General features: G+C 44.3%; 1 protein-coding gene across 3 annotated transcripts in view; it reads right to left on the minus strand.

Moving 5' to 3' along the window:
* Nucleotides 1–26,489, minus strand: part of LOC137371359 (PC3-like endoprotease variant B) — a 906,432-nt gene that overhangs the window by 497,619 nt on the left and 382,324 nt on the right. For 2 of the 3 annotated variants that reach the window (XM_068033824.1, XM_068033825.1), the window contains exon 5: nt 16,447–16,562. The exons of the other annotated variant lie outside the window; for it this stretch is intronic. In XM_068033824.1, the coding sequence (XP_067889925.1) occupies nt 16,447–16,562 (116 nt within the window). The remainder of the gene's footprint in view (nt 1–16,446; nt 16,563–26,489) is intronic. 3 annotated transcript variants of the gene reach the window in all.

Consider the following 26,489-nt stretch of genomic DNA (forward strand, 5'->3'; position numbering starts at 1 on the left):
CACAGCATGGGAAATGCATTGACCTAATGTGATGTGGTCCTTCCTATCACACCCTCTGCAAGATCCATTGAACTGTTAATGGCTCAGTAGTGATTAAATGAGTAAAGGATTCTTTTTGTGGTGGCATTCTTTTTGGGCGGCACAGTGGCGCAGTGGTTAGCACCGCAGCCTCACAGCTCCAGCGACCCGGGTTCAATTCTGGGTACTGCCTGTGTGGAGTTTGCAAGCTCTCCCTGTGATCGCGTGGGTTTTCGCCAGGTGCTCCGGTTTCCTCCCACAGCCAAAGACTTGCAGGCTGATAGGTAAATTGGCCATTATAAATTGCCCCTAGTATAGGTAGGTGGTAGGGGAGTATAGGGACAGGTGGGGATGTGGTAGGAATATGGGATTAGTGTAGGATTAGTATAAATGGGTGGTTGATGGTCAGCACAGACTCGGTGGGCCGAAGGGCCTGTTTTAGTGCTGTATCACTCTATGACATTGATTTTAAACTTGCTGGGAAAAAGAGAAGGTCTGTTACAAGGACTGCCAGACACTTAGCTGAAAAACATTTGCATACTAACAGACAGTGCTTGTGGAGATACAAGGACTATTTACTGACACATTCAACCCACAATGGATTTTGATCACCAGATATTGAAGGTGTAAGGAAGAGCATTCCAGAGACTGCTAAGGTGATACAATCCACAAAAGCCAGGACGTTGCTCCACAAAGTTCATGGAGGAGGCAGTGACACGCAGGTCTGTGTGCATCTCTGGCATCCACTGGGTGATTTGCTAGATGTAGCTCTCCACAAGGGTCACCTTTCTCTCAATGGAGGAAGCCATGCATACACATGCCAGAAACATGGCAGCACTCATGGCCTGGATGGACTCCTCGATCATTCATGCATGGGCGATCAAAGCCTCTGGAATCTCTAGCATCTGCTGCCTTGCTATTGATTCCAGAGGCATGTCATAAGCCTATAGGCTCAGCATCACCACAGCCTCCCATAGTCCTCCGATTGTGAGTGCCCGCAACTGTCACTGCCTCTGTCAGCTGCTCGGGCATGTCTGTGCTTTGCACACCGGATTGTGACACCTTTGCTACTTATGCACAACTACCCACAGACGTGAGTGTATCTGTGCTGGTAGCTGGTATAGGGGAATGATGAGACGGTGCACCCTCTGAGGTCTCCTTTTTTATGGGATGTGGGTGTCACTAGCAAGGCCAGCATTTGTTGCCCATCCCAAATTGCCTTGGACAACTGACTAGTTTGATAGGCCATTTCAGAGGGCAGTTCAGCATCAGCCACATTGCTGTGTGTCTGGAGTCACATGTAGGCCAGACCAGGTAAGAATGGCAGATTTCCTTCCCTAAAGGACATTAGTGAACCAGATAGGTTTTTACGATAATCAGTGATAGTTTAATGGCACTATTACTGAGACTAGCTTTCAATTCCAGATTTATTTTTTATTAATTAATTGAACTTACTAATTAATTGAGTTTAAATTCCAACAGCTGCCATGGTGGGATTTGAACCCATGTCCCTAGGGCATTGGTCTGGGCCTCTGGATTACTAGTTCTGTGACAAGCACTCAAAGGTGAAAGGCTGTCCTACAGGCCCAGCAGCTGGCTGCTCTTGTCCACGACCTGTGAGAGAGAGAAGAGTGATGAGAGGGAAATGCATGTTCCAACACACCCTTCTGACTACTCATCATCTAGAGTTCCCCGTAACCATTGGTGGACACATCAGCAGTGTGTTTTGTGCTCACCAGAGTGTCTATTGTCCCTACTCATTAGGATACTCTTTTTCTGGGGCTCCATCCCTGCCTCACCATCAGCAATAGCCTACCCTGCTTCATGCCTCCTAGATCCAGTGCCTCTTTTTCCATTGGTGTGAGGATCACCATATGTGAGACTCCACCTCCAGTTCTTCCTCTCTTTTGTGCATTGTGAGCTCTCTTGTCCTGCAAGCATATAAATGTACATTGTCACTCGCCCATCATAGACATGCACCACGCCTATGTTGGTGGAAGCCTAAGTGTCAATCATGGCTCCACTAAAATGCCTGCTGCATGAGGCCATTCAGTACTGGCAGCACATGGGTCAACTCTGACTGACTGGTGTCCTCCACAGAGAGGCTCCCATGCATGTGGCAGCCAATGCTGCTGCCTGGGCATTGCCGCTGACTGGTTGGGCATCCCTTCTCCATTGTTTGTCAAATTTAAGCTTGTGAGCTGAAGTTATGACACTTCACTCACCTTACCAGAATGCATTTGGTCATTGATCCTCTTTCGACACTGCAGCCATGTATATGGGACCACACCATGGCTGCTCACCTCTTCTGCTATCTCCAGCCATGCCCTTTTTGTCAGGTCAGCTGGCCTCCTCCTCCCATCCCAAGGGAAAAGGACTTCCCTCCGAGCCCGTGCAACCTAGAGGAGCACCTCCAGGGAGGCACCAGGTAAACAAGGCACAACCCTAGCTCTGCCCTCTACCATTTCCTGCATTCAGTTGCCAAGCCTCTTTCTCAGTTTCCTCCGGGGCTCCTGCCTTTAAAAGTACTGTTGGCTGCCTTTTAAAGATGTCGCCAGTCTCGCCTGACCTGGCACTTCCCCCAGCCTGCGCTGCCTAACTGGCTGGCTCCCATGCCTGCTGGCTGTTAATTGGCCCTGACAATATTGCAATTCAACTTGTGCTCCTTGTCTGCATGGCCACGCCACCTGCTTTACGGCATTGATAATATGAATGTGGCGTTCCCTATTTGTTTTTATAATTGAAAATAAATATTCTTGTATTTCTGAATATACCACCCTTATTAAGCCAACTTTTTAAAATCTTCTGGATATATATTTAACAAAATCTCAGTGCCCTCTGTTCCAAATATATCGGGGGAAAAGTTTAATTCAGCCAGTAAGTGGGCATGGGGATCGTGATGCATCATTACCCTGTGCCTGATCCAGTTGAGGCAGGCAGCAGGCAAACTCCATACAGCCTGCTCATCAACATAATTGTGGCGTGCAGCCCAGTGTGAAATGTGCTGCTGACTGGCTGCACATTGAGCAGGGGCCCAGATGTGCGCATGGCTATGATGGCGTACAGCTAACCTGCACTTCTTAAAAGCAGCCAGCCCCTCTTAAAGAAGAGGTGCACTCAGGCTGGTGGAACAGCCTCAGAAAGGCTTTGATGGAAGGAAGACGACAGGTAATGGAGCAACAGGTAAGACAGAGTGCTCCCAGCTTCACTGCCATCGTGCTGAAGGCCTTACTCCAGGAGGTCAAAAGGAGGAAAGAGGCCATGTTCCTATGGTGGGGGGTGGGGGTGGCGGTGATGGCTGGAGGCTATCAAGGCATACCCTGTGAAGGGAATGGGAGTAGGTGGCTACAGAGGTGAATTCCTGGAACTTGGCCCTGAGAACCTGACTGCACTGCCACAAAAGCTACAATGACCTCACATGAGGACAAAGTCATTGAATGCATCTTAAAATGACATTTACTCACTGTACCACCAACTGTTGTATGATCGCTTCAAGAGTGATATCCTTTTAAGAACTCAGTATGCGAATGAGCTAAATACCAGGACATAGTCATGTGACTAGAGGCCACAGTCATTCTGCAATTGTAACTCCCTAGACAAAGGTACTGCATGTAATTTGCTCTGTACTGTAAATAATAGTGAGCTGTGAATAAACCTGTTTGAGCTCTTCAAGGAATTGGAATCCACATAACTCACTGTGTTACATAAGATAATACAAAGAACACATGACATGGTGGCAGCTGTGTAAAAAAAAACTATAACCTTGAAGACCACGGGCGAAAATAGCAAACCACTGAAGAAACTTTGAAAAGTACCTGAAAAGAGTGAAAGAAATACTGGCCAAACGGTGGAAAGAAGAAAAAACATACCTCCAGCTGCAGGAGACAAAGCACTGACGATAGGCTGCAAATACACTCTTGTGATCGGGTGAGTCATTGTACCAATGGTCAAGGGATTCTGGTTTAAGAAAAAGCTTTGAAGTGCTTAAGAAATTAATTTTTTTAAAGGTTCCATGGGAAAGAGAATAAAAAAATGGGAAAAACCCAATTCCTCTCTCAGGCAGATCAAGGTCGGCACCATTACAGGAGCTGTCTGAAAAGAAAAAGTATGGGAAACCCCCGAATGCTGCAGAGTCTTCACTGAAGCAGTCAAGCTGAAAAATCTTTGAACCACTCAAACGTGAACATAGCAGAGTCTCCATTCACGCAGCCAAAGCTAAAAAAAAAGCCATTAAGCAGTCAACCATGAAGATAAATAAAATCTAGCAGCCTAAGCTAAAAAAAAAGAAAAATTATTAAACCGCTCAGGCGTGAAGAACATAAACAATCTCTAGCAAAAAAAATGCAAAGGGGAAAGCTCTCGAACTGCCTATTGAACATGCAGGCTGAAGTGCTGAAAACAAAGTAAACAGAAAACACTGTCAAACACCTGGTACCTTCGATCAAAGCAGCCAGTCTAAATAAAAGAGAATTTCTTAAAGGGAAAACAATGCAGAGTTAATAGAACAAAGTTAAATACAGAGCAAAAGAAAGATGGATATCAAATTTACCAGCAAGAACTGGAAGGCCATTGATATCCTATTCGAGTTTAAACTTTTTGAACAAAGAATGCAGTTATGCTTCACAGACCAAGTGGATGTAAAACCAGAAAGGCAAGCTGTGAAAATACTGATAGCTGTTAGAAATGAAGGGCTATACAGAATCAATGCCTCTGGCTTATCTGAAGAGGACCAGAAAGATCCCACAAAGATATGGAAAGTGCTAGAAAATCAGCTTCAGGTAAGAGTGAATTTTAGAATTCATCGCCGGGCATTGATGTCCTACAGGCAACAGCCACAGGAATCAACAGATCAATTCGTCAGTAGATGCTGTAGTAAGGGCAACAAATGCGATTTTTCAGAAACTGAGCTGTCAGAGCAAATAATGGAGCTAGTAGTTGTCTCAGCACCTATTGAAGCATTTCAAAAAGACCTCTTGGGAAAAAAGGAAGGTCACAGCATTCATGCACTGCTGGAAGATGGCAGAAAATACAAAGCCATTGTAGCTGGACAATAGCATCTGCAAGCACTAGGTGCAGCCAACAGTATCGGCACGATGACCAGGTCACAAAAAACAAGCAAGCTGTGTGGCAACTGTGGTCTGTCCCACTCACTGTGAAGTTGTCGCGCATTTCAAGACCTGTGCAAGGCGTGTGGTGCAAAAGGACACTGGGCCCACCTATGCAAGAAATCTGGCTCCAAGGACACAGCCAGAAGTCACACTAGGACACAGATAAAAAAGAAGACAGGTGCACAACAGGGCAACAGCCGCAAGGAGAGCACTAGAGACCTGCGTAAATGCAAGTCCACAGCGAAATAGACCTGAGACAAGGCTTGAAGTGGAGCGATTCTCAACCAGAAGACGAGCAGGTGTTTCACATTGTGAACCTGACACATTGTGTTGATGAAGTCAAACACTGGAAGCTTTTGCTACTATCAATATCATATGCCCGAAGAAATTTGGCAAGCACACATTCAGGGCTAAGATTGACATGGCAGCTAGTGCAAATATCCTACCAATCCGACTCCTGAAGGATATGTACTGGGGTCGTGTTGGAAATTAATGATACAACTGACAACTGTAAAATTAACTGCATACAATGAGTCACCCATCCCTTGCAGTGGCACACCAACAATGCAATGACACTATGACAAGTCGGCATGCAAATCACAAATATTTTACCTGGTAGACATGCGCAGACCAGCAGTGGCAGGACTACTAGCATGTAAGGACCTCAACCTTGTGACCATCCATGAGGTCTCCAAGGTACCCACTACAGCAGAAGAGGCCAATGGTACCTGCATTGAATCAGTCCACGACCTGCAACAAATATACCCGGACAGCTTTGACGCCAAAGAGGATTTCAACGGCGATGCCGTACTGCACCTCAGAGAGGATGCAATTTTATCAATCGACCCTCCCAGAAAGTGCAGTGTGCACATATGAGAAAAGCTTAAGCGCAAATTGGATGACATGAAACCCAGTGGCATCATCGCCATGTGCATCATCACACAGACTACTGTGCTCAATTACGTGCATACTGAAGATGGATGGAGCAATCAGGTTATGTCTAGATCCGAGATATCTAAACCTCTCCCTGAAGAGATGCCCCACAAGATTCCCACATGAGAGGAATTGAATCCCAAGTTCACAGGGAGCCAAATTCTTCTCCAAGTTGGATGCTAAACACGGATATTGGTCGGAACACATAGCTAAGGAATCTCATGAAGTCAACACCTTCAGAACACAATTTGGAAGATATTGCTTCCAAAGACTTGGCTTATCTGTCAGTCAAGATCTGTTTCAGCAGCATATGGACAGAATTAAAGAAAATGGCCTGGGTGTATATGCATTGCCAATAATATTGTGGGAATCGGAAAAACCAAAGCGAGCATGATCGTAATCTTCACTCACTGATGGCAGCAGCTCATTGCGAAGGGCTCGTTTTTAACAGCAAGAAGTGCCAGATCAATTTCTTTGGCTCCATCTATTCAGGTTGCGGAATCCGTCCTGACCCAGGCAAAGTCGAAGATGTAAGGCATATGCCTACCCTACAAGACAAAGATGATCTACAGAGATGTCTTGGATTTTTCAATTTCTTGGCACCATACATTCCAAATTTTTCTGACAAAACTGAGAGAGCTCTTAAAGAAAGACACACCATATGTATGGCAGGAGGACCATCAGCATATGTTTGAGGCACTAAAAAAGCATTGTCAGCAGAAACCTGTAGCCTGCAGTATTATGATCCAACAAAGAAGACAATCCTGTAAATTGACACCTCATGAAAAGGGCTTGGAGGGTGCATCCTGCAGGATGACTAACCAATTGCATTCGCATCCAAGTGTTTATCCTCAGCACAATCCAATTTTTTTTTACTCATTCATGGGATGTGGGAGTTGCTGGCTAGGACAGCATTTATTGCCCATCCCTAATTGCCCTTGAGAAGGTGCTGCTGAGCTGCCTTTTCAAATGGCTGCAGTCCATGTGGGGTATGTACACCCACAGTGCTGTTAGGAAGGGAGTTCCAGGATTTTGACCCAGCGATAGTGAAGGTACGGCGATATAGTTCCAAGTCAGGATGGCGTGTGGCTTAGAGGGGAACTTGCAGGTGGTGGTATTCCCATGCATCTGCTGCCCTTGTCCTTCTAGGCGGTAGACATTGTGAGTTTGGAAGGTGCTGTCTAAGGACCCTTGGTGCATTGCTGCAGTGCATCTTGTAGATGGAACACACTGCTTCCACTGTGCGTTGGTGGTGGAGGGAGTGAATGTTTGTGGAAGGGGTAGCAATCAAGCGGGCTGCTTTGTCCTGGATGGTGTTAAGCTTCTTGAGTGCTGTTGGAGCTGCACCCATCCAAGCAAGTGGAGAGTATTCCATCACACTCCTGACTTGTGCCTTGTAGATAGTGGACAGGCTTTGGGCAGGCAGGAAGTGAGTTACTCGCTGCAAGATACCTAGCCTCTGACCTGCTCTTGTAGCCACGGTATTTATATGGCTACTCCAGTTCAGTTTCTTGTCAACGGTAACCCCCAGGATGCTGATTGTGGGGGATTCAGCAATCGTAATATCAAGAGGAGATAGCTGGATTCTCTCTTGTTTGAGATGGCACTCATGTGGTGCGAATGCTATTTGCCACTTATCAGCCCAAGCCTGGATATTGTCCAGGTATTGCTGCATTTCTACACAGACTGCTTCAGAATCTGAGGAGTCGTGACTGGTGGTGAACATTGTGCAATCATCAGCAAACATCCCACTTCTGACCTCATGATTGAAGGAAGGTCATTGATGAAGCAGCTGAAGATGGTTGGGCCGAGGACACTACCCTGAGGAACTGCTGCAGTGATGTCCTGGAGCTCAGATGATTGACCTCCAACAACCACAACCATCTTCCTTTGTGCTAGGTATGACTCCAGCCAGCGGAGTTTTTTCCCCCTGATTCCCATTGACTCCAGTTTTGCTAGGGCTCCTTGATGCCATATTCAGTCAAATGCTGCCTTGATGTCAAGGGCAGTCACTCTCACCTCTCTTTGAGTTCAGTTCTTTTGTTCATGTTTGGATCAAGTCTGTCATGAGGTTAGGAGCTGAGTGGCCGTGGCAGAATCCAAATACAGCATCACTGAGCAGGGGATTATCTAAACAAGTGCCACTTAATGACACTTTCCATCACTTTACCGATGATTGAGAGTAGACTGATGGGGCAGTAATTGGCCAGGTTGGATTTGTCTTGCTTTTTGTGTACAGGACATACCCGGGCAATTTTCCACATTATAGTTATATGGAACAGCTTGGCTAGGGGTGCAGCTAGTTCTGGAGCACAGGTCTTCAGTACTATTGCTGGAACATTGTCAGGGCCCATAGCCCTTGCACTATCCAGTGCCTTCAGTCATTTTTTGATATCACATGGAGTGAATCAAATTGGCTGAAGACTGGCATCTGTGATACTGGGGACCTCAGGAGGAGGCAGAGATGGATCATCAACTCGGAACTTCTGACTGAAGATTGTTGCAAACACTTCAGCCTTATCTTCACTGATGTGCTGGGCTCCCCCATCATTGAGGATGGGGATATTTGTGAAGCCACCTCCTCCATTTAGTTGTTTAATTGTCCACCACCAATCACGACTGGATGTGCCAGGACTGCAGAGCTTAGATCTGATCCGTTTGACTACTCAAATATAGAATGTGAAACACTTGCTCTGATGTTTGGGATCACAAGGTTCCAAACCTACCTGTTTGGTCAGCAGTTCCTTGTAGAAACCCACCACAAACCACTGGAGATGATCTGGTGCAAACCATTGACAAGTGCACCACCCCGACTACAGTGATTCCTAGTGAAAATACGGGGGTGAGACTTCGACATCTGCTACAAACTGGGTACCAAAATGGTCACCTCAGATACGCTGAGCAGATTTCCAAACCCAAACAAGAATGAAGAAGTTCCATTGGATCTACAAGTAGACAGCATGGACATTGAGGTGGAAGATGTGCTCAAAATCGATTTATTACATTTTGGTCTGCACAAATGTGACCAACTACAATCAGAAACAGCCAATGACCCACAACTGAAGGTACTGTGGAGAGTCATCATAGAAGGATGGCCTGATACAGTAAAAGAGGTGCCAGAAACTCTCAGGTGCTTTTGGCCTTATTGAGATGAACTCAGTATCTCGAGAGGTGTCACCTTCAAAGGAAAACAAGTGATTGTGCCAAAAACTCTCCGACAGGACATCTTGTCACAACTTCACCAAGGCCATATGGGCATACAGCCATCGAGACGACTGGCACAAGACACTGTTTATTGGCCAGGGAAAAGTTGGTGAGGATGTGCGAGGCATGCCAGCCACAACAACGCAAAGAACCTCTACACCGTCATGAGATTCCGTCAGTCCCTTGGTCCAAAATTGGCACTGACCTATTTTCCGTCAATGGAGATGACTTCATCTTAGTCACCGATTATTTCTCCAAATTTCCAATTGTCAGACAGGTAAAAGACACTTCAAGCGCAGTCCTCGCAGACACAATGAGTGCCATCTTCAGTCTATTCAGTGCACCTGAAGAAATAATTTCTGACAGTGGGCCACTGTATACGGGCAGACCTTCCAGGGTGTGTGCCAAATGGGGCATAAACCATGTGATGTCCTCACCATATTACGCTAGATCTAATAATAGCCTTGCCGAGCGAATGGTTCGCACAGTTAAATCACTTATCCTAATGTGTAGGACCACAAAACAAGATTTCCGTGTTGCCGTGCTACACCTCAGAACTACACCTATGGATATGGGCTTACCGTCACCAGCTGATATCATGTTTGGCAGACAGGTGTGAACGATCCTGCCAAGCCATCATCTGTCCAAATTCTCCGAGATGCAGGAACTGCTTGAAAAACATGGGAGAATGAAGATGGTGCATGACTGTCATGTAGGGGTGGAACTACCTCAACGACACATAGGACAAAATGTCAGGGTCACACACCCCACAATGAGAACATGATTACCCACAGAGGTATCCAAAGTATGCAGTGAACCCTAGGTTTTATGAGGTTACAACATCTCGTGGAGCAGTGTTGAGGAGGAACCAACGCCAATTAAGAGAAGTGTGCACAGGCAGATCCGAAAGAACACACTCCAATGATGAAGATGCGATGGAACAACAGGACAACAACCAACACATTGACAACATGTCTGCAAACCAAAAATAGCCAAGGGTGAGATCCGCATCCCCAGAAGGTTTTACCATAACAAGATCTGGAAGAGTTGTTAAACCACCGAGACGATATATGGATTCTTAAGCTTCTGCATGTATAAATTTCATAATCCCTATCCCTGTGTAAATAATTTTGATATCCAATTTTATATGTTTTTACTTATGAGACTTATCTTTGGAAAGAAAGGGAATATTGTATGATCGCTTCAAGAGTGATGTTCCTTTAAGAGCTCAGTATGCTAATGAGCTAAATACCAGGACGTAGTAATGGGACTAGAGGCCACAGTCAGTCTGCAACTGTAACTCCCTAGACAAAGGTACTGTGTATAGTTTGCTCTGTACTGTATATAATAGTGAGCTGTTAATAAACCTGTTTGAGATCTTCAAGGAATTGGAATCCACCTAACTCATTGTGTTACTTAAGGCAAAACAAAGAACACATGACACCAACCTCTCACGCTGCTTAATGCACCACAACCCCATTACTCACCCATCAACAATCAGAACACATATTTAATGTTCAGATGCTCCACCTTTCTATTACCCACTTAACAATGCTGTCAGCCTCACACCCACATCTCACTGCTTCCACATAATTCCAGACACTCAGCTATAACAGACATAACATCCAAACACATTACTGACATTTGTCCCTCTTTCTTGCAAGAGTAGGTCGCACATAACCCCAGGGAGCAGCAGACAACTGGTGGGGCACGTGTGCATCTTTTGAGTCCTTTGGAGGAGACAATGCTCCACATCATAAGGCCAGCAGTGACTGAGGCCATTGCATCTAATGTCACCGAGAACATTCAGTATGATGGTATGTTCCTGCTTTATGCTCCTTCTCAAATCCCACCCCAGCCTCATCCTGCTGTCTGGCATGAAGTGCAAGCTGCAGATGATGTGACCGTGGACTTCTTGCTTTCCACTCCACCTCCTTCCCTCACTCCAACCTTCCTCTTCTGCATTTCTGCTTTCAGATAGCCAAGAACTGCTGTCTGGCCACCACTGCAGCCTTACCATGAAGGGCGTGAGCAACAGCAGTCATTTGATGAAGAAGCACCATTGTGACAACCACAGCCACCAGCTCAGGTACTGGCACTGTGCGTACCTTAGATGGTAGCATAGGGTCGGGATCAGCGCATGGTGACTCACCGAGCACAAGTGGCTGCAGCCAGGCCAAGAGGAAAGGACTGCGCATGTGCCAGTTCACCAGAGGGTGAGGTTGCAGATGAGTTCTGCTGCAGAAAACTCAAATGACGATTTCAACAGGATGACGTACAGCAGAACGTACAGGATATCAAGAATGGCAGAGAATGGCTAAAGGGTTAATCAGGAGAAAGAAATTAGAGTATGAGAGGAAGCGAGCTAGAAATGTAAAAATGGATAGCAATAGTTTCTACAGGTATTTAAAAAGGAAAAGAGTAAGTAAAGTGAGTGTTTGTCCTCTCGAGAGTGAGAATAGGGAATTAATAGTAGATAACAAGGAAATGGCAGATACAATGAACAAATATTTTGTTTCTGCCTTCACTAAAGAGGATACAAAAAACATTTCAGTAGTAGCTTTAAATTAGGAGGTGGAAGGAAGAGAGGAACTTGGTGAAATTACAATCACCAGGGAAGTGGTACTGACCAAACTGATGGAGCTGCGGGCTGACAAGTCCCCGGGTCCTGATGTGCTTCATCCTAGGGTCTTAAAACAGGTGGCAAATGAGGTAGTAGTTGCGTTGGTGTTAATTTTTCAAAATTCACTAGATTCTGGAAAGGTTCCATCAGACTGGAAAGTAGCAAATATAACCCCTCTATTCAAGAAGGGGGTGGGGGGGGGGGGGGGGGGGGTTGGGGAGGCAGAAAATTGGTAACTATAGGCCAGTTAGCTTGATGTCTGTCATGGGGAAGGTATTAGAATCGATCATTAAGGAGGTTATAGCTGGGCACTTAGAAAAACTCAAGGTAATCGGGAATAGTGAAAGGGAAATCATGTTTAATCAAGTTATTGGAGTTCTTTGAAGGAGTAACATGCACTGTGGATAAAGGGGAGCTCGTTGATGTACTGTACTTGGGTTTCCAGAAGGCACTTGACAAGGTGACACATAAAAGTTTATTGCGCAAAGTAGGAGCTCATGGTGTAAGGGGTAATATATTACCATTGATAGAAAGTTGTCTGGCAGAAAACACAGAGTATATATAAATGGGTCCTTTTCTGATTGGCAGGATGTGACGAGTGGAGTCCCGCAGGGGTCTGTGTTGGTGCCTCAGCTTTTGACAATTTATATCAATGACTTAGATGAGGAGAGTGAAGGCATGGCAGCTAAATTTGCAGATGACACAAAAATAGGTAGGAAAGTATGTTGTGAAGAGGACATAAGGAGGTTGCAGACTGATATAGATAAGTTGAGTGAGTGGGCAAAAATCTGGCAGATGGAGTATAATGTGGGAAAATGTGCAGTTGTACACTTTGGCAGGAAGAATAAAAAAGCAGAGTATTTCTTAAAAGGGGAACAACTGTAGAATTCCAAGGTGCAGAGGGATCTAGGTATTCTAGTGCATGAGTCACAAAAAGTTAGTATGCAGGTGTAGCAAGTCATACAGAAGGCTAATGAAATGCTATCCTTTATTACGAGGGGAATTGAAAATAAAAGTAAGGATGTTATGCTTCAATTATACAGGGAATTGGTGAGACCACATCTCGAATACTGTATTTAAGGAAGGATGTGAATATGTTGCAGGCAGTTCAGAGGAGGTTTACTACAGTGATACCTGGAATGAGCGGGTTGTCTTATGAGGAAAGGTTGGACAGCCTGGGCTTGTTTTCACTGGAGCTTAGAAGAGTGAGGGGAGACTTGATTGAAGTTTATAAGATCTTGAACGGTCTTGACAAGGTGGATGTGGAAAGGATGTTTCCTCTTGTGGATGAGTCCAGAAAAAGGTGGCAGTATTTTAAAATTAGGGGTTGCCCTTTTAGGACAGAGACAAGGAGAATGTTTTTCTCTCAGAGGGTTGTGCAACTTTGGAATTCTCTGCCTCAGAAGGTGGTGGAGGTGAATATTTCTGAGGCGGAGGTAGATAGATTCTTGTTAGGCATAGGAATCAAAGATTATTTGGGGTAGATGGGAGTGTGGAATTCGAGACAGAAACAGATCAGCCATGATCTTATTGAATGGCGGAGTAGGCTCGACGGGCCGAATGGCCTACTTCTGCTCCTAACTCGTCTGGTCGTATAGAACATGGATGCTCATGTGCAATGAGATGCTTAGTGCATTGACAGACCTGCCAGAGAGCCTGTTGTCACTGTCAAGGAGCATGGAAGAGTCCAGCTCCAATGTGGCACAGGATTTTTTGCAGAGCTTGGAGCCCATCCTTTCAGTGGTGGCCAACACCATCACAACACTTGCAGACTCAGGCATGGCCAATATCTCAGCTTTCATTGCAGTATAGTTGGAAGCCACCCAATGTCTCAGTTCTGCAGTGCAAGCTCAGGCTAAGATCATGAGATCCATGCTTGTTGCCATGCAAGCCCAGATTTGTGTCATGCAGACTCAGACTGCTGCCATTATGTCTGTGGATACCAGTGTTTAAAGGGGCTTGCAGGCTGTCACTGCAGTCCAGCAATCTGTGCTCCAGCAGATTCCTAAGGTGCCACCCCAGGGAGCGCCAGTGGCTCCACGGTGCATGAAATCTCTCTTAGGATGACAGCATTCGCGCTCCCACAATGGCAATCCCTAGCGTCCTTGCTGTTGCCTTTCAGCCAGCCAGCCCAGACTGCTGTCGCCCATGCTGAGGTGTTGCAGGCTGAATTTGGGCCCTCAAGGCCCAGAGCTGCAGTCCCCCAGACCATGCCACAGGTACAGATGTAGCACTGCAGTGGAGCACTAGGCCAGGCAAAGGCATGCGCCAGACAGGTACTAAGGGAATCCACAAGGGTGAATAGTTCAGTTTTGTATATATTATTGGAAATGTTGTTGGATAAAGTTGTTATGGAATGGTTTTTCGGCGGCGTCTTTTATTTCAGGACTTTGGCCAAAGACACTGTGATAGCATGTAGAAGAGGGATGGATAGATGGGGAATTGTGCAGCAATGATGATGTGGGGGTGAAATTTCATGGGAACCAGATTCTAAGTAGCTGCTCATGGACAGCCTGTCTGGAGTGAATGGGTCCCGGATGCCTCCTCCCTTCCTCTTCCTCCTCCTTCTCCTCCCCCCAAAGTGCCCTCTGAAGGCCTGGTGGCATAGGCTGTGCCCTCATGAGAGCAGAGTTGTGCAGGTCGCTGTACTTCCACTCACTCTGCAGCAGCAAAAAAAAGGCAAAAGCACTTTTTCTGGAAATTGCACGCTGACGTCTTTAGATAGTGCTAGTGAGGGGATCCCTTTTGCAGCTGAGCACATGATTAAGAGAGGATGTTAACAGGACCTGCAAAGTGCAAAGTGGCAGTTTGTGCACTAAATCAGCATTGGACGTTGTTTGATATCATAATCTGCCCAATCTGCATGCTTCTGGGGCATGCGCGCCAGGCCCATGCTTGTGCCCTTACAATCTTGGGATGCCACACGGACTGCTGCAAGTGGCCAGAAACTGTACACCTAACACTTTTTGGAGTTTCAGCCTTCCATAGTGCTGGTACCAGTGGCTACGGTGACAAATTTTAGGGCCATTATTTATTAACCAAAAAGTAATCAACTGTTGTGCTTTCAACTATTAGTCAAATATTAAGGCTGCATTTTCAGAATGACATTTGTTAAGCAAAACTAATGTTGATATAATATTTTATGGATTTCAACTTAACTAGTTTCACACTGGCAGTTCTTTCACTGCAGTGGGTTAAGATAATGCTTGCAGAATTGTTCAGAATTATATTCTTTAACAAAATTAAATGTCACGGTGACATCTTCCCATACTCTCACATTGTAGCTTAAAATATTTGGTATCAAGGAATAATGAGGTTAAGATATGCAGTGGCATATACCAAACATTCTTTCCCAGCCTGCATAAAAATTGAGCTGCATCTGTAATAGGGGTCAGGTGAAGAACAGGTGAAGGAGAACACTGGAAGTTAGGACAAAGAAACTTGCAATTGCACAACTTTCATTAAAAGTATTTCTTTAAAATATAACAAGTTGTAATGCCCTCTATAGGTAGTTTTGAACTAAGATTTTTGAAAACACTTCATTCTTAGTAGAGTCCCAATGTTCAAAAGATTGAAACAATCTGGGTGGTGTTAAATTAATCTGCATTACTGCAGGGACCAACTTCCTCATCACTCAGATACTGATTCTAGGGTATCTTAGCTTAATTTTTCTGTTATGTGAAAATGTTTTCCACCAATGACAGGTCCGGAACATCTACTTTTACGGTACATACAGATCTCTCCAGTTTTAGATGCACTAGGTTTTCAGCTGCTACAGAAGACCCCAAATTTAAAGATTGCAAAATGTTTAAGGACTACATTAAGCACATATTATAAACTATGTAAATCAACAAATGACAATTAAGCTGTGCAAATATATGAGCAAATTAATATTTTGAGCTGTACAAGGAACCAGGAAACACATAATATGTACAGAGCAGCAAACACAGGTTATAAACTGTACCAGACACCAGCAAGCATCAATCATAAGATACATTAGTACCTGAGTTAAAACTGTGTTGGGGCCTTGGCAAGCTCGATTCATAGAATGAATATTTACTGAAAGTAATGTTTAAATTGTGCATTTTACAGATATTTATTATTAAATTTAACTGACTTGAAAAATGTAGTCCTCATTAAAGAGAAATAAAATGTTTAGGATGGACGATTAAATGAGCAGTTTCACCATATTAATATCACAGAGCACAAAATAAAAGGGGAATATTTTGAGATTAAATAATCAGGAAACACCTTTTCTTACAATTGTTTTCACCTGCTTAGTAGGGATATATACTATCAACAAACTTGTGTTTATTTCCTATATGTAATGCGGTTTTGATTATACAAGGTGCATCACTCCTGAATTTAAACACTTATTTGAGCTCATGTGTTTGTATATCCACTTGTAGCTGCACATCTTCATGTACAGCCAATCCCTTTGTATCTATGTTTGCATGTGTGTGCATTCTGTTGTATCTGTGTGTTTAGGAACTCATGAGTAGATTGTGTTTCAAGGGTTAACTAAAGAAGAAATGAATGAACTAGTGATGCAGTGCTTACCAGTTCCCACTGTGCAGGCCACATAGGGTCATTGAACGTCAGTGCATTTTCTTTTTCACTTTCTGAGTCCAATACATTGAAGATTGCGCTAGGGATAACATCCCTTTTCTCTCGCTCTGGAAACCACACAGAAAGATCAGTCACTCTTACTTTGTAATTTAAATTTAGAAAAAAATGATTTTTCCAATTAATGTTTAAAACATTTCAATGAAATGACACAACAATTTTGCTAACATTAAAATGCCCAAGATTTAAAAAAAATTACAACCCTCCCACCGCGTATACATACAAAATATTCTTCTTCAGTAATATAAGCTAGAAATGGCAGTGTTCTGTCATTGTACAAAGGTTTACATGTTGGTATCAATTCCCTGTCAGCTGTTTCAATGGGTGAGTTAACCTTTTCATTTTAAAAGTTTAATTCTTTCAGGGCAAAATTAACAGTCATTTGGACAAGTCAATCCTGACTTCCAGGATTAATAAAGGAAGGCCAACACAAATTTGTTAAGGCCAAGTCATGTTTAACTAATTTGATTGAGTTTTTGATGATGTAACAGAAAGGGTTGATGAGGGCAATGCAGTTAATGTGTTGTATATGGACTTCCAAAGCACGTTTGATAAAGTGCCATTCAATAGAGTTGTCAGCAAAGTTGAAGCTTATGGAAAAAAGTGGCAGTGGCAGCATGGATACGAAATTGGCTATGGACTGGCAACAGAGAGCAATGGTGATTGGTTGTTTTTCGGACTGGGGTTCCCCAGTGCTTGGTACTAGGACCACTGCTTTTTCTGATTTTTTAGTAATTTGGACTTCGGTGTAAGGGGCACATTTTCAAAATTTGCAGACAACACAAAACCTGGAAGTATAGTGTTAATTGTATATTAATTGTGTTTAACTATAAAGGGAATGGTAGCATAGTAATAATGTTACTGGACTGGTAATTCTGAGGCCTAGACTAATGTCCAGAGACATGTGTTCAAATCCCAGCACGGCAGCTGGGGTAATTTAAATTCAATTAATTAATTTGGAATAAAATGCTAATCTTATTAATAATGATCATGAAACTACTGGATTGTCATAAAATCCCACCTGGTTCACAAATGTCCTTTGTAGGGTGGGTGGGGTGGGGGGGGGGGGGGGGGGGCGTGGGAGGTGGTGGTGGGGGGTGGAATCTGTCCTTACCCATTCTGGCCTACATGAGATTCCAGCCCCATAGTAATATTGTTGATTCTTAACTGCATTCTGAAATGGCCGAGCAAGCCAATCAGTTGTATCAAACCTCTACAGAAAAGTAAAAGAGGAATAAAACTAGACGGTCCACCTAGCATCCACTTAGACACTGGAAACAAAAAAGGCACACCCTGCCCCGTCAACTCTGCAAAGTCCTCCTCACTAACATCTGGGGACTTGCGCCAAAATTGGGAGAGTTGTCCCACGGACGAGTCAATCAACAGCCTGAATTAGTCATACTTACTGAATCATACATTACAGTCAATGTTCCAGACTGCTCCAGGGCGGCACAGTGGCGCAGTGGTTAGCACCGGACCCGGGTTCAATTCTGGGTACTGCCTGTGTGGCGTTTGCAAGTTCTCCCTGTGTCTGCGTGGGTTTCCTCCGAGTGCTCCGGTTTCCTCCCACATGCCAAAGACTTGCAGGTTGATAGGTTAATTGACCATTATAAATTGCCACTAGTATAGGTAGGTGGTAGGGAAATATAGGGACAGGTGGGGATGTGGTAGGAATATGGAATTAGTGTAGGATTAGTATAAATGGGTGGTTGATGGTCGGCACAGACTCGGTGGGCCGAAGGGCCTGTTTCAGTGCTGTATCTCTAAAACTAAATGTTCTGTTCCACCGGCAGGACAGACCCACCAGAGGTGGAGGCACAGTGGTATACAATTGTTGGGGGGAGTGGCCCTGGAAGTCCTCAACATTGACTCTGGACCCCATGCAGTCTGATGGCATCAGGCCAAACACGGGCAAGGAAACCTCCTGCTGATTATTACCTACTGCCCTCCTCAGCTGATGAATCAGTATCCTCCATGTTGAATACCACTTGGAAGAAGCACTGAGTGTAGCAAGGGCACAGAATGTACTCTGGGTGGGGGACTTCGATGTCAATCACCGAGACTGGCTCGGTAACACCGCTACTCACCGAGCTGGCCAAGCCGTGAACTACCTGCCAGACTGGTGGTGAGAGAACTAACAAGAGAAAAACACCTACTTGATCTCGTCCTCACAAATCTACATGTCGCAGATGCACTTGTCCGTGACAGTATTGATAGAAGTGACCACCGCACAGTCCTTGTGGAGATGAAGTCCCATCTTCACACAGAGAACACCCTCCATCGTGTTCTGTGGCCTTGCAACCATGCTAAATGGGATAGATTTTGAACAGATCTAGCAGCTCAAAACTGGGCATCCATGCAGTGCTGTGAGCCATCAGCAGCAGCAGAATTGTATTCAACCACAATCTGTAACCTCATAGCCTGGTATAACACTGACTCTACCATTACCACCAAGCCAGGGGATCAAACCTGGTTGAATGAGGTGTGTAGGAGAGCATGTCAGGAGCAACACCAGGAATGCCTAAAAATGAGGCACCAACCTGGTAAAGCCTCAACACAGGACTACATGCATGCTAAACAGAAGCAGCATGTTATAGACAGAGCTAAGCGATGCCACAACCAACAGATCAGACCAAAGCTCTACAGTCCTGCCATATTCAGTGGTGAATGGTGGTGGACAATTAAACAACTAACTGGAGGGGAAGGCTCCAAAAACATCCCCATCTTCAGTGCAAAAGACAAGGCTAAAGCATCTGTAACTACCTTCAGTCAGAAGTGCCGAGTGGATGATCCATCTCTGCTTCTTCCTGAGGTCCCCACCATCATAAATGCTAGTCTTCAGACAATTTGATTTATTCCACATGATAGCAAGAAACTGCTGAAGGTACTGAATACAGAAAGGCTATGGGCCCTGACAACATCCCGGCTGTAATGCTGAAAACATGCTCCAGAGCTGGCTCTGCCCCCTAGCCAAGCTGTTCCAGTACAGCTACAACACTGGCATCTACCCGACAGTATGGAAGATTGTTCAGGTATGTCCTGTCCACAAAAAGCAGGACAAATCCAAACCGGCTAACTACTCCACATCAGTCTACTCTGTCATCAGCAAAGTGATGGAAGGTGTCGTTGACAGTGGCACTTACTCAGCAACAACATGCTCACCAATGCTCAGTTTGGGTTCCGCCAGGGCCACCCGGCTCCAGACCTCATTACAGACTACATCCAAACATGGACAAAAGAGCTGAATTCAAGAGGTGAGGTGAGAGTGATGCCCTTGACATCAAGGCAGCATTTGACCGAGTGTGGCATCAAGTAGACCTAGCAAAATTGGAGTCAAATGGGAATCAGTGGAAAACCCTCCACTGGTTGGAGTCATGCCGAACACAAAGGAAGATGGATGAGGTTATTGGAGACCAATCGTCTCAGCTCCAAGATATTGTTGCATGTGTCCCTCAGAGTCATGTCTTGGGTCCAACTATCTTCAGCTGCTTCATCAATGACCTTCCTTCCAACATAACGTCAGATATGGGGATGTTTGCTGATGATTGCACAGTGTTCAGTACCATTCACAACTCCTCAAATATTGAAGTAGTCTATGCCCACATGCAGCAAGACCTGAACAATATTCAGGCTTGGGCTGATAAGTGGCAAGTAACATTTGCACCACACAAGTGCCAGGCAATGACCATCTCCAACCAGAGAGATTCTAACCATCTCCCCTTGACATTCAACAGCATTACTCTCACTGAATCCCCCTCAATCGATATCCTGGGGGTTACCCGGAAGAGGCTTCACTGAAAAGAGCGCGGAGAGTTTGAGAGGCTTCATTGAAAAGATCGCGGAGAGCTGGAGAGGCTATCCTATTCTATCCTCTATCCTATCGCATCCTCTGTTCAGTGGAACGAGTTTGTTCAAGAAAACTAAGCGTGACATCACAGGCAAGCAGGTAGGTGATTGGTTGGGGAAGGAGCTACCTGTTTGGTGAGTATCTGGTAAGTGGGTAAGGTCTATTCTAAGGTTAAGGTCTATTCTAATCCTAATAGTAAAGGAACTAGTGGTAAGCTTAATAAAATATATATAAAAAAGGAAAATAAATTAAATAATTGAATAAAACAATTAAGTAGTTAATTAAAATACATTAAGGATGGCATGACAGGTGATGTGTTATGGCTGCAGCATGTGAGAGCTCCTGGACGCCAGTGTGATCCAGGGCAGACACAGCTGCAGAAAGTGTTTGAGGTGCGAAGAGCTTCGGCTCAGAGTCATTGAACTGGAGTCCGAGCTGCAGACACAGTGACACATAAGGGAGGGGGAAAGTTACCTGGATATATTGTACCAGGAGGCAGTCACACCCCTTAGGATAGGGTCTTCTGATTTGGTCAGTGGTCAGGGACAGGAGAGTGTGGCTGCAGCTGAGGCAGGTAAGGGGACCCAGAGGGTAGGAGTGCAGGACCCTCAGCCTTTGCGATTGTCCAACAGGTTTGAGGTTCTTTCAGCTTGTTTGCATGAGAATGGGGGCTGCAGGGTGGATGGGCATCCTGACCATGGCACCACAGTACAGGAAGCCATTCAAGTGGAGGGAGAAAAAAGGAATGTAGTGGTAGGAGGGGACAGGATAGTGAGGGGGATTGACACTGTTCTCTGCAGTAAAGAACGAGAGTCCAGGCAGCTGTGTTGCCTGCCTAGTGCCAGGGTTCGGGACATCTGCTCAGGGCTGGAGAGGAACTTACAGTGGGAGGGGGAGGATCCAGTTGTTGTGGTCCATGTAGGGACCAATGACATAGGCAGGATGAGGAAAGAGGTTCTGCATAGTCAGTATGAGGAACTAGGGACCAAATTAAGAAGCAGAACCTCAAAGGTAATAATCTCTGGATTATTAACTGAGCCACGTGCAAAGTGGCATAGGGCAAATAAGATTAGAGAAATTAATGCGTGGCTCAAAGACTGGTATGGTAGAGTGGGTTCTGGTTCGTGGGGCACTGGCAGCAGTACTGGGGAAAGTGCTGGCTATACCAATGGGACGGTCTACACCTGTACCGTGCTGGGGCCGGTGTTCTAGTGAGCTGCATAACTCAGGAAGTAGAGAGGGTTTGAAACTGAATAGTGGGGGCAAGGGATCAAATTTGGGAAAATATGGTAAATCAAGGAATAGAGATAAGGCAAGAGAGAAAGGTATGAATTGGGAAATGATAAACAGACTGTGACAAGAAGGGACAGATCATACAAATCTAAGAGTAAATCAACAGATAAGGCTAGGGGTTACAAAAATAATAAAAGGACAAAACTAAAGGCTCTGTATCTGAATGCACGTAGCATTCGAAACAAAACAGTTGAACTGAGAGTGCCATTGGAAATAAATTACTACAATCTGACAGCCATTACAGAGACATGGCTGCAGGATGACATAGATTGGGATCTGAATATTGAAGGGTACATGGCATTTAGAAAGGACAGGAAGCTAGGAAAAGGTGGAGGGGTAGCTCTGTTAATTAATGATGGTAATCGCACAATAGAGAGGGATGACCTAAGTTCAGGAGACCAGGATGTAGAAGAAGTTTGGGTAGAAATGAGGTATCATAAAGGTAAGAAGTCACTTATGGGAGTGGTGTACAGGCCACCTAACACTAACCACACTGTAGAATGGGGTATAAAGGAAGAAATAATGGCAGCTTGTCAGAAAGATACAGCGATAATTAAGGGGGATTTTAACCTACATATAGACTGGAAAAATCAGATGGGCAGAGGTAGCCTAGATGAGAAGTACATAGAATGTTTTCGGGATAATTTCTTGGAACAGTATGTTCTGGAGCCAACCAGAGAGCAGAGTATACTGGACCTGGTATTATGCAACGAAATATGGTTAATTAATCACCTCATAGTTAAGGTGCCTCTAGGTAGCAGCGATCATAATATGAATGAATTTTACATTCAGTTTGAGGGAGAGAAGAGTGGGTCCAAGACTAGTATTTTAAACTTAAATAAGGGCAATTATGAGGGCATGAAAGCAGAGCTAGCTAAAGTGAACTTGCAAATTAGGTTAAGGGATAGGTCAATAGAGATACAGTGGCAGACATTTAAGGGTATATTTCAGAATACACAGAATAGATATATTTCAACGAGAAAGAAAAATTCCAAAGGTGGGACCCGCCATCCGTGGTTAACTTAAACAGCTAAAGATAGTATCAAACTTAAAGAAAAAACATAGGTGGGAGGCAGGTGAGAAGATTGGACAGAATATAAAAAGCAGCAAAGAATGACTAAAAGATTAATAAGGAGGGAAAAATTAGACTACGAGGGAAAGCTGGTAGAGATATAAAAACAGATAGTAAGAGTTTCTATAGATAGTTAAAAAAAAGTTAACAAAGTGAGCGTTCGCCCTACAGAAAGTGAGTCTGGGGAATTAATAATGGATAATAAGGAGATGGCAGATGAACTGAGCAGGTATTTTGCATCGGTCTTCACTTTGGAGGATACAAGTAACATCCCAGGATTAGCTGTAAGTCAGGAAATGGAAGGGAGGGAGGAACTCAAGAAAATTACAATCACCAGGGAAGAGGTACTGAACAAATTGCTGGAGCTGCGGGCTGGCAAGTCCCGAGCTCCTTATGGACTTCATCCTAGGGTGTTAAAAGAAGTGGCAAGTGAGATAGTTGATGCATTCATTTTAATTTTCCAAAATTCCCTAGATTCAAGGAAGGTTCCGTTCGATTGGAAAATAGCGAATGTAACTCCGTTATTCAAAAAGGGAGGGAGACAGATAGCAGGAAACTACAGGCCAGTTAGATTAACATCTGTCTTACGGAAAATGTTAGAAGCTATTATTAAAGGTGTTATAGCAGGGCATCTAGAAAAATTCAAGGTAATCAGGCAGAGTCAACATGGTTTTGTGAAAGGGAAATCATGTTTAACCAATTTATTGGAGTACTTTGAGAGAGTTACATGTGCTGTGGATAAAGGGAAACCGATGGATGTATTATACTTAGATTTCCAGAAGGCATTTGATAAGGTGCCACATCAAAGGTTATTGCAGAAAATAACAGCTCATGATGTAGGGGGTATCATATTGTCATGGATTGAAGATTGGCTAGCTAACAAGAAACAGAGAGTAGGCATAAATAGATCATTTTCTGGTTGGCAAGATGTAACGAGTGGTGTGCCACAGGGATCTGTACTGGGGCCTCAACTTTTTACAATTTATATAAATGACTTAGATGAAGGGACCAAAGTTATGGTTGCTAAATTTGCTGATGACACAAAGATAGGTCAGAAAGCAAAAACAAGAAGTGCTGGAAATGCTCAGCAGTTCTGGCAGCATCTGTGGAGAGAGAAGCAGAGTTAATGTTTCAGGTCAGTGACTCTTCATCAGAAGGATTTCTTGTTTTTACTTTCCTACCTATCTTTGTGTCATCAGCAAACTCTGCTTCTCTCTCCACAGATGCTGCCAGATCTGATGAGTATTTCTAGCATTTCTTGTTTTCATTTCAGATTTCCAGCATCTGCAGTATTTTTCTTTTATTATGTTGGTTGTAAAGTAACTTGTGAAGGGGACATAAGAGGGCTACAAAGGGTTTTAGATAAAGTGAGTGGGCAAAGACCTGGCAAATGGAGTATAATGAGGGAAAGTGTGAAATTGTCCACTTTGGCAGGAAGAATAAAAAAGCATATTATCTAAATGGTGAGAAATTGCAGAGCTCTGAGATGCAGAGGGATTTGGGTGTCCTAGTGCATGAATCGCAAAAGGTTAACATGCAAGTACAGCACGTAATTAGGAAAGCTAATAGAATGTTATCGTTTATCGCGAGGGGAATTGAATACAAAAATAGGGAGGTTATGCTTCAGCTGCAGAGGACATTGGTGAGATCACATCTGGTGTACAGTACCGGTCTCCTTATTTAAGGAAGGATGTAAATGCGTTGGAAGCAGTTCAGAGAAGGTTTACTAGACTAATACCTGGAATGGGCGGGCTGTCTTATGAGGAAAGATTGGACAGGCTAGGCTTGTATCCGCTGGAATTTAGAAGAGTAAGAGGCGACTTGATTGAAATATTTCAGATCCTGAGGGGTCTTGACAAGGTGGATGTGGAAAGGATGTTTCCCCTTGTGGGAGAATCTAGAACTAGGGGTCACTATTTAAAAATAAGGGGTTGCCGATTTAAGACAGAAATGAGGAGAAACTTTTTCTCTCAGAGGGTTGTGAATCTTTAGAATTCTCTTCCTCAAAAGGTGGTGGAAGCAGAGTTTTTGAATATTTTTAAGGCAGAGTAGATAGATTCCTGAAAAGCGGGGGTGGGGGGGGGGCAGGGAAAGATTATCAGGGGTAGGTGGAAATGTGGAGTAATCAGTTCAGCCATGAACTTATTGAATGGTGGAGCAGGCTCAGGGGCTGAGTGGCCTACTTCCTGCTCCTAATTTGTATGTTCGTATGTTCCAAAATTGCGACCTCTACCACCTAGAAGGACAAGGTTAGGAGATACATGGGAACACCACCACCTGCAAATTCCCTTCAAAGTCACTCACCATCCTGACTTGAAAGTATATTGCCATTCCTTTAATGTTGCTGGGTCAAATTCCTGGAACTTCCTCCTGAACAGCGCTGTGGGTGTACCTACACCAAAAGGACTGCAACGGTTCAAGAAGACAGCTCACCACCACCTTGTCAAGGCCAAGTAGGGATGGGCAAAAAAATTCTGGCTTTGCCTGTGATACCCACATCCCATGAACGAATAAAAATAAAAACTGTTTGCAGGTGGTGGGCATTAACTGGGTTTTCACATGAGCCCATTTAAATAAACAAATATTAAACTATGGTTGCTGGCTTAGGAGGCATATGCTTATAATGTGCAATTCTGTAAATAATTACCAAAGTTTTTAAAGATTGGCTCCAGTTCTATCCTTCACCAACTGACTTACTGGAATGGAACATGTAGCAGAGGATGGTCACTTGAAGGTGAAGGTTGGAATGTAAGCAAAAAAAATTCAGACAGAAAACTACAATTCTAGTAGCTATTGTGAAAAATGGCAGAAAGCAAGTGTAAATTGTTGGGGTATGATAACCCTCTGATGCTCTCAGAATCTGAACCATATGACAAGTGGAAGAATGAAATCGATATGTGGATACAGTTTACATCCCTATCAAAAAGGAAACACAGTATGGCCTTGGCATTGATGCTTCCTACAAGAAGTAAAATCAGAGGCATTTTGTGAACTGGATGCCCATCAGTTGGATAGCGATGAAGGCTTGGATCTTCGATTAGAGTTCTTGGATGAAATTTACAAGAATGATGATCTATTAGATGGCGATGAGGAACAGTGAGGAGGATGGTGATAGACTCCAAGAGAACATAGACAGGCTGCTGGACACATGCCAGATGAAACTGAATGCAGAGAAGTGTGAAGTGATATATTTATTTAGGAAGAAAAAGAGGCAACATCAGCTAAAAGGTACAATTCTAAAGTGGTAGCAGGAACAAAGGGACCTGAGGATATATGTGCACAAATCATTGAAGGTGGCAGGGTAGGTTGAAAAAGCAATTAAAAAAGCATATGGCATTTAGGGCTTTATAGAGGCATAGAGCACAAAAGCAAGGACGTCATGATGAACCTTTATAAAGCACTGGTTCAGCTTCAACTGGAGTATTGTGTAGGAACCTGGGCACGGTACTTTAGGAAGAATGTGACGGCTTTCGAGAGGATGCGGAAAAGATTTACTGGAATGGCCCAGAGATGAAGGACGTTGGTTATGTGGTAAGTTTGGGGAAGCTGTTTTTTTTTGCTTAGGGCAGAGAAGATTGAGAGGAGATTTGATAGAGGGCTTCAAAATTATGAACGGTCTGGACAGAGTAGATAGAGAGAAACTGTTCCCATTGGCAGAAGGGTCAAAAAGAGGGTTGTCCAACATACGGCCTGCGGGCCAGGATCTGGCCCGCCAAAGGTTTCCACCCGACCTGTGGATGTAAACTGTACCAGGCCATTCTTCAT

This window comes from Heterodontus francisci, chromosome 6 (assembly GCF_036365525.1).
Source record: "Heterodontus francisci isolate sHetFra1 chromosome 6, sHetFra1.hap1, whole genome shotgun sequence".
NCBI lineage: Eukaryota > Metazoa > Chordata > Chondrichthyes > Heterodontiformes > Heterodontidae > Heterodontus > Heterodontus francisci.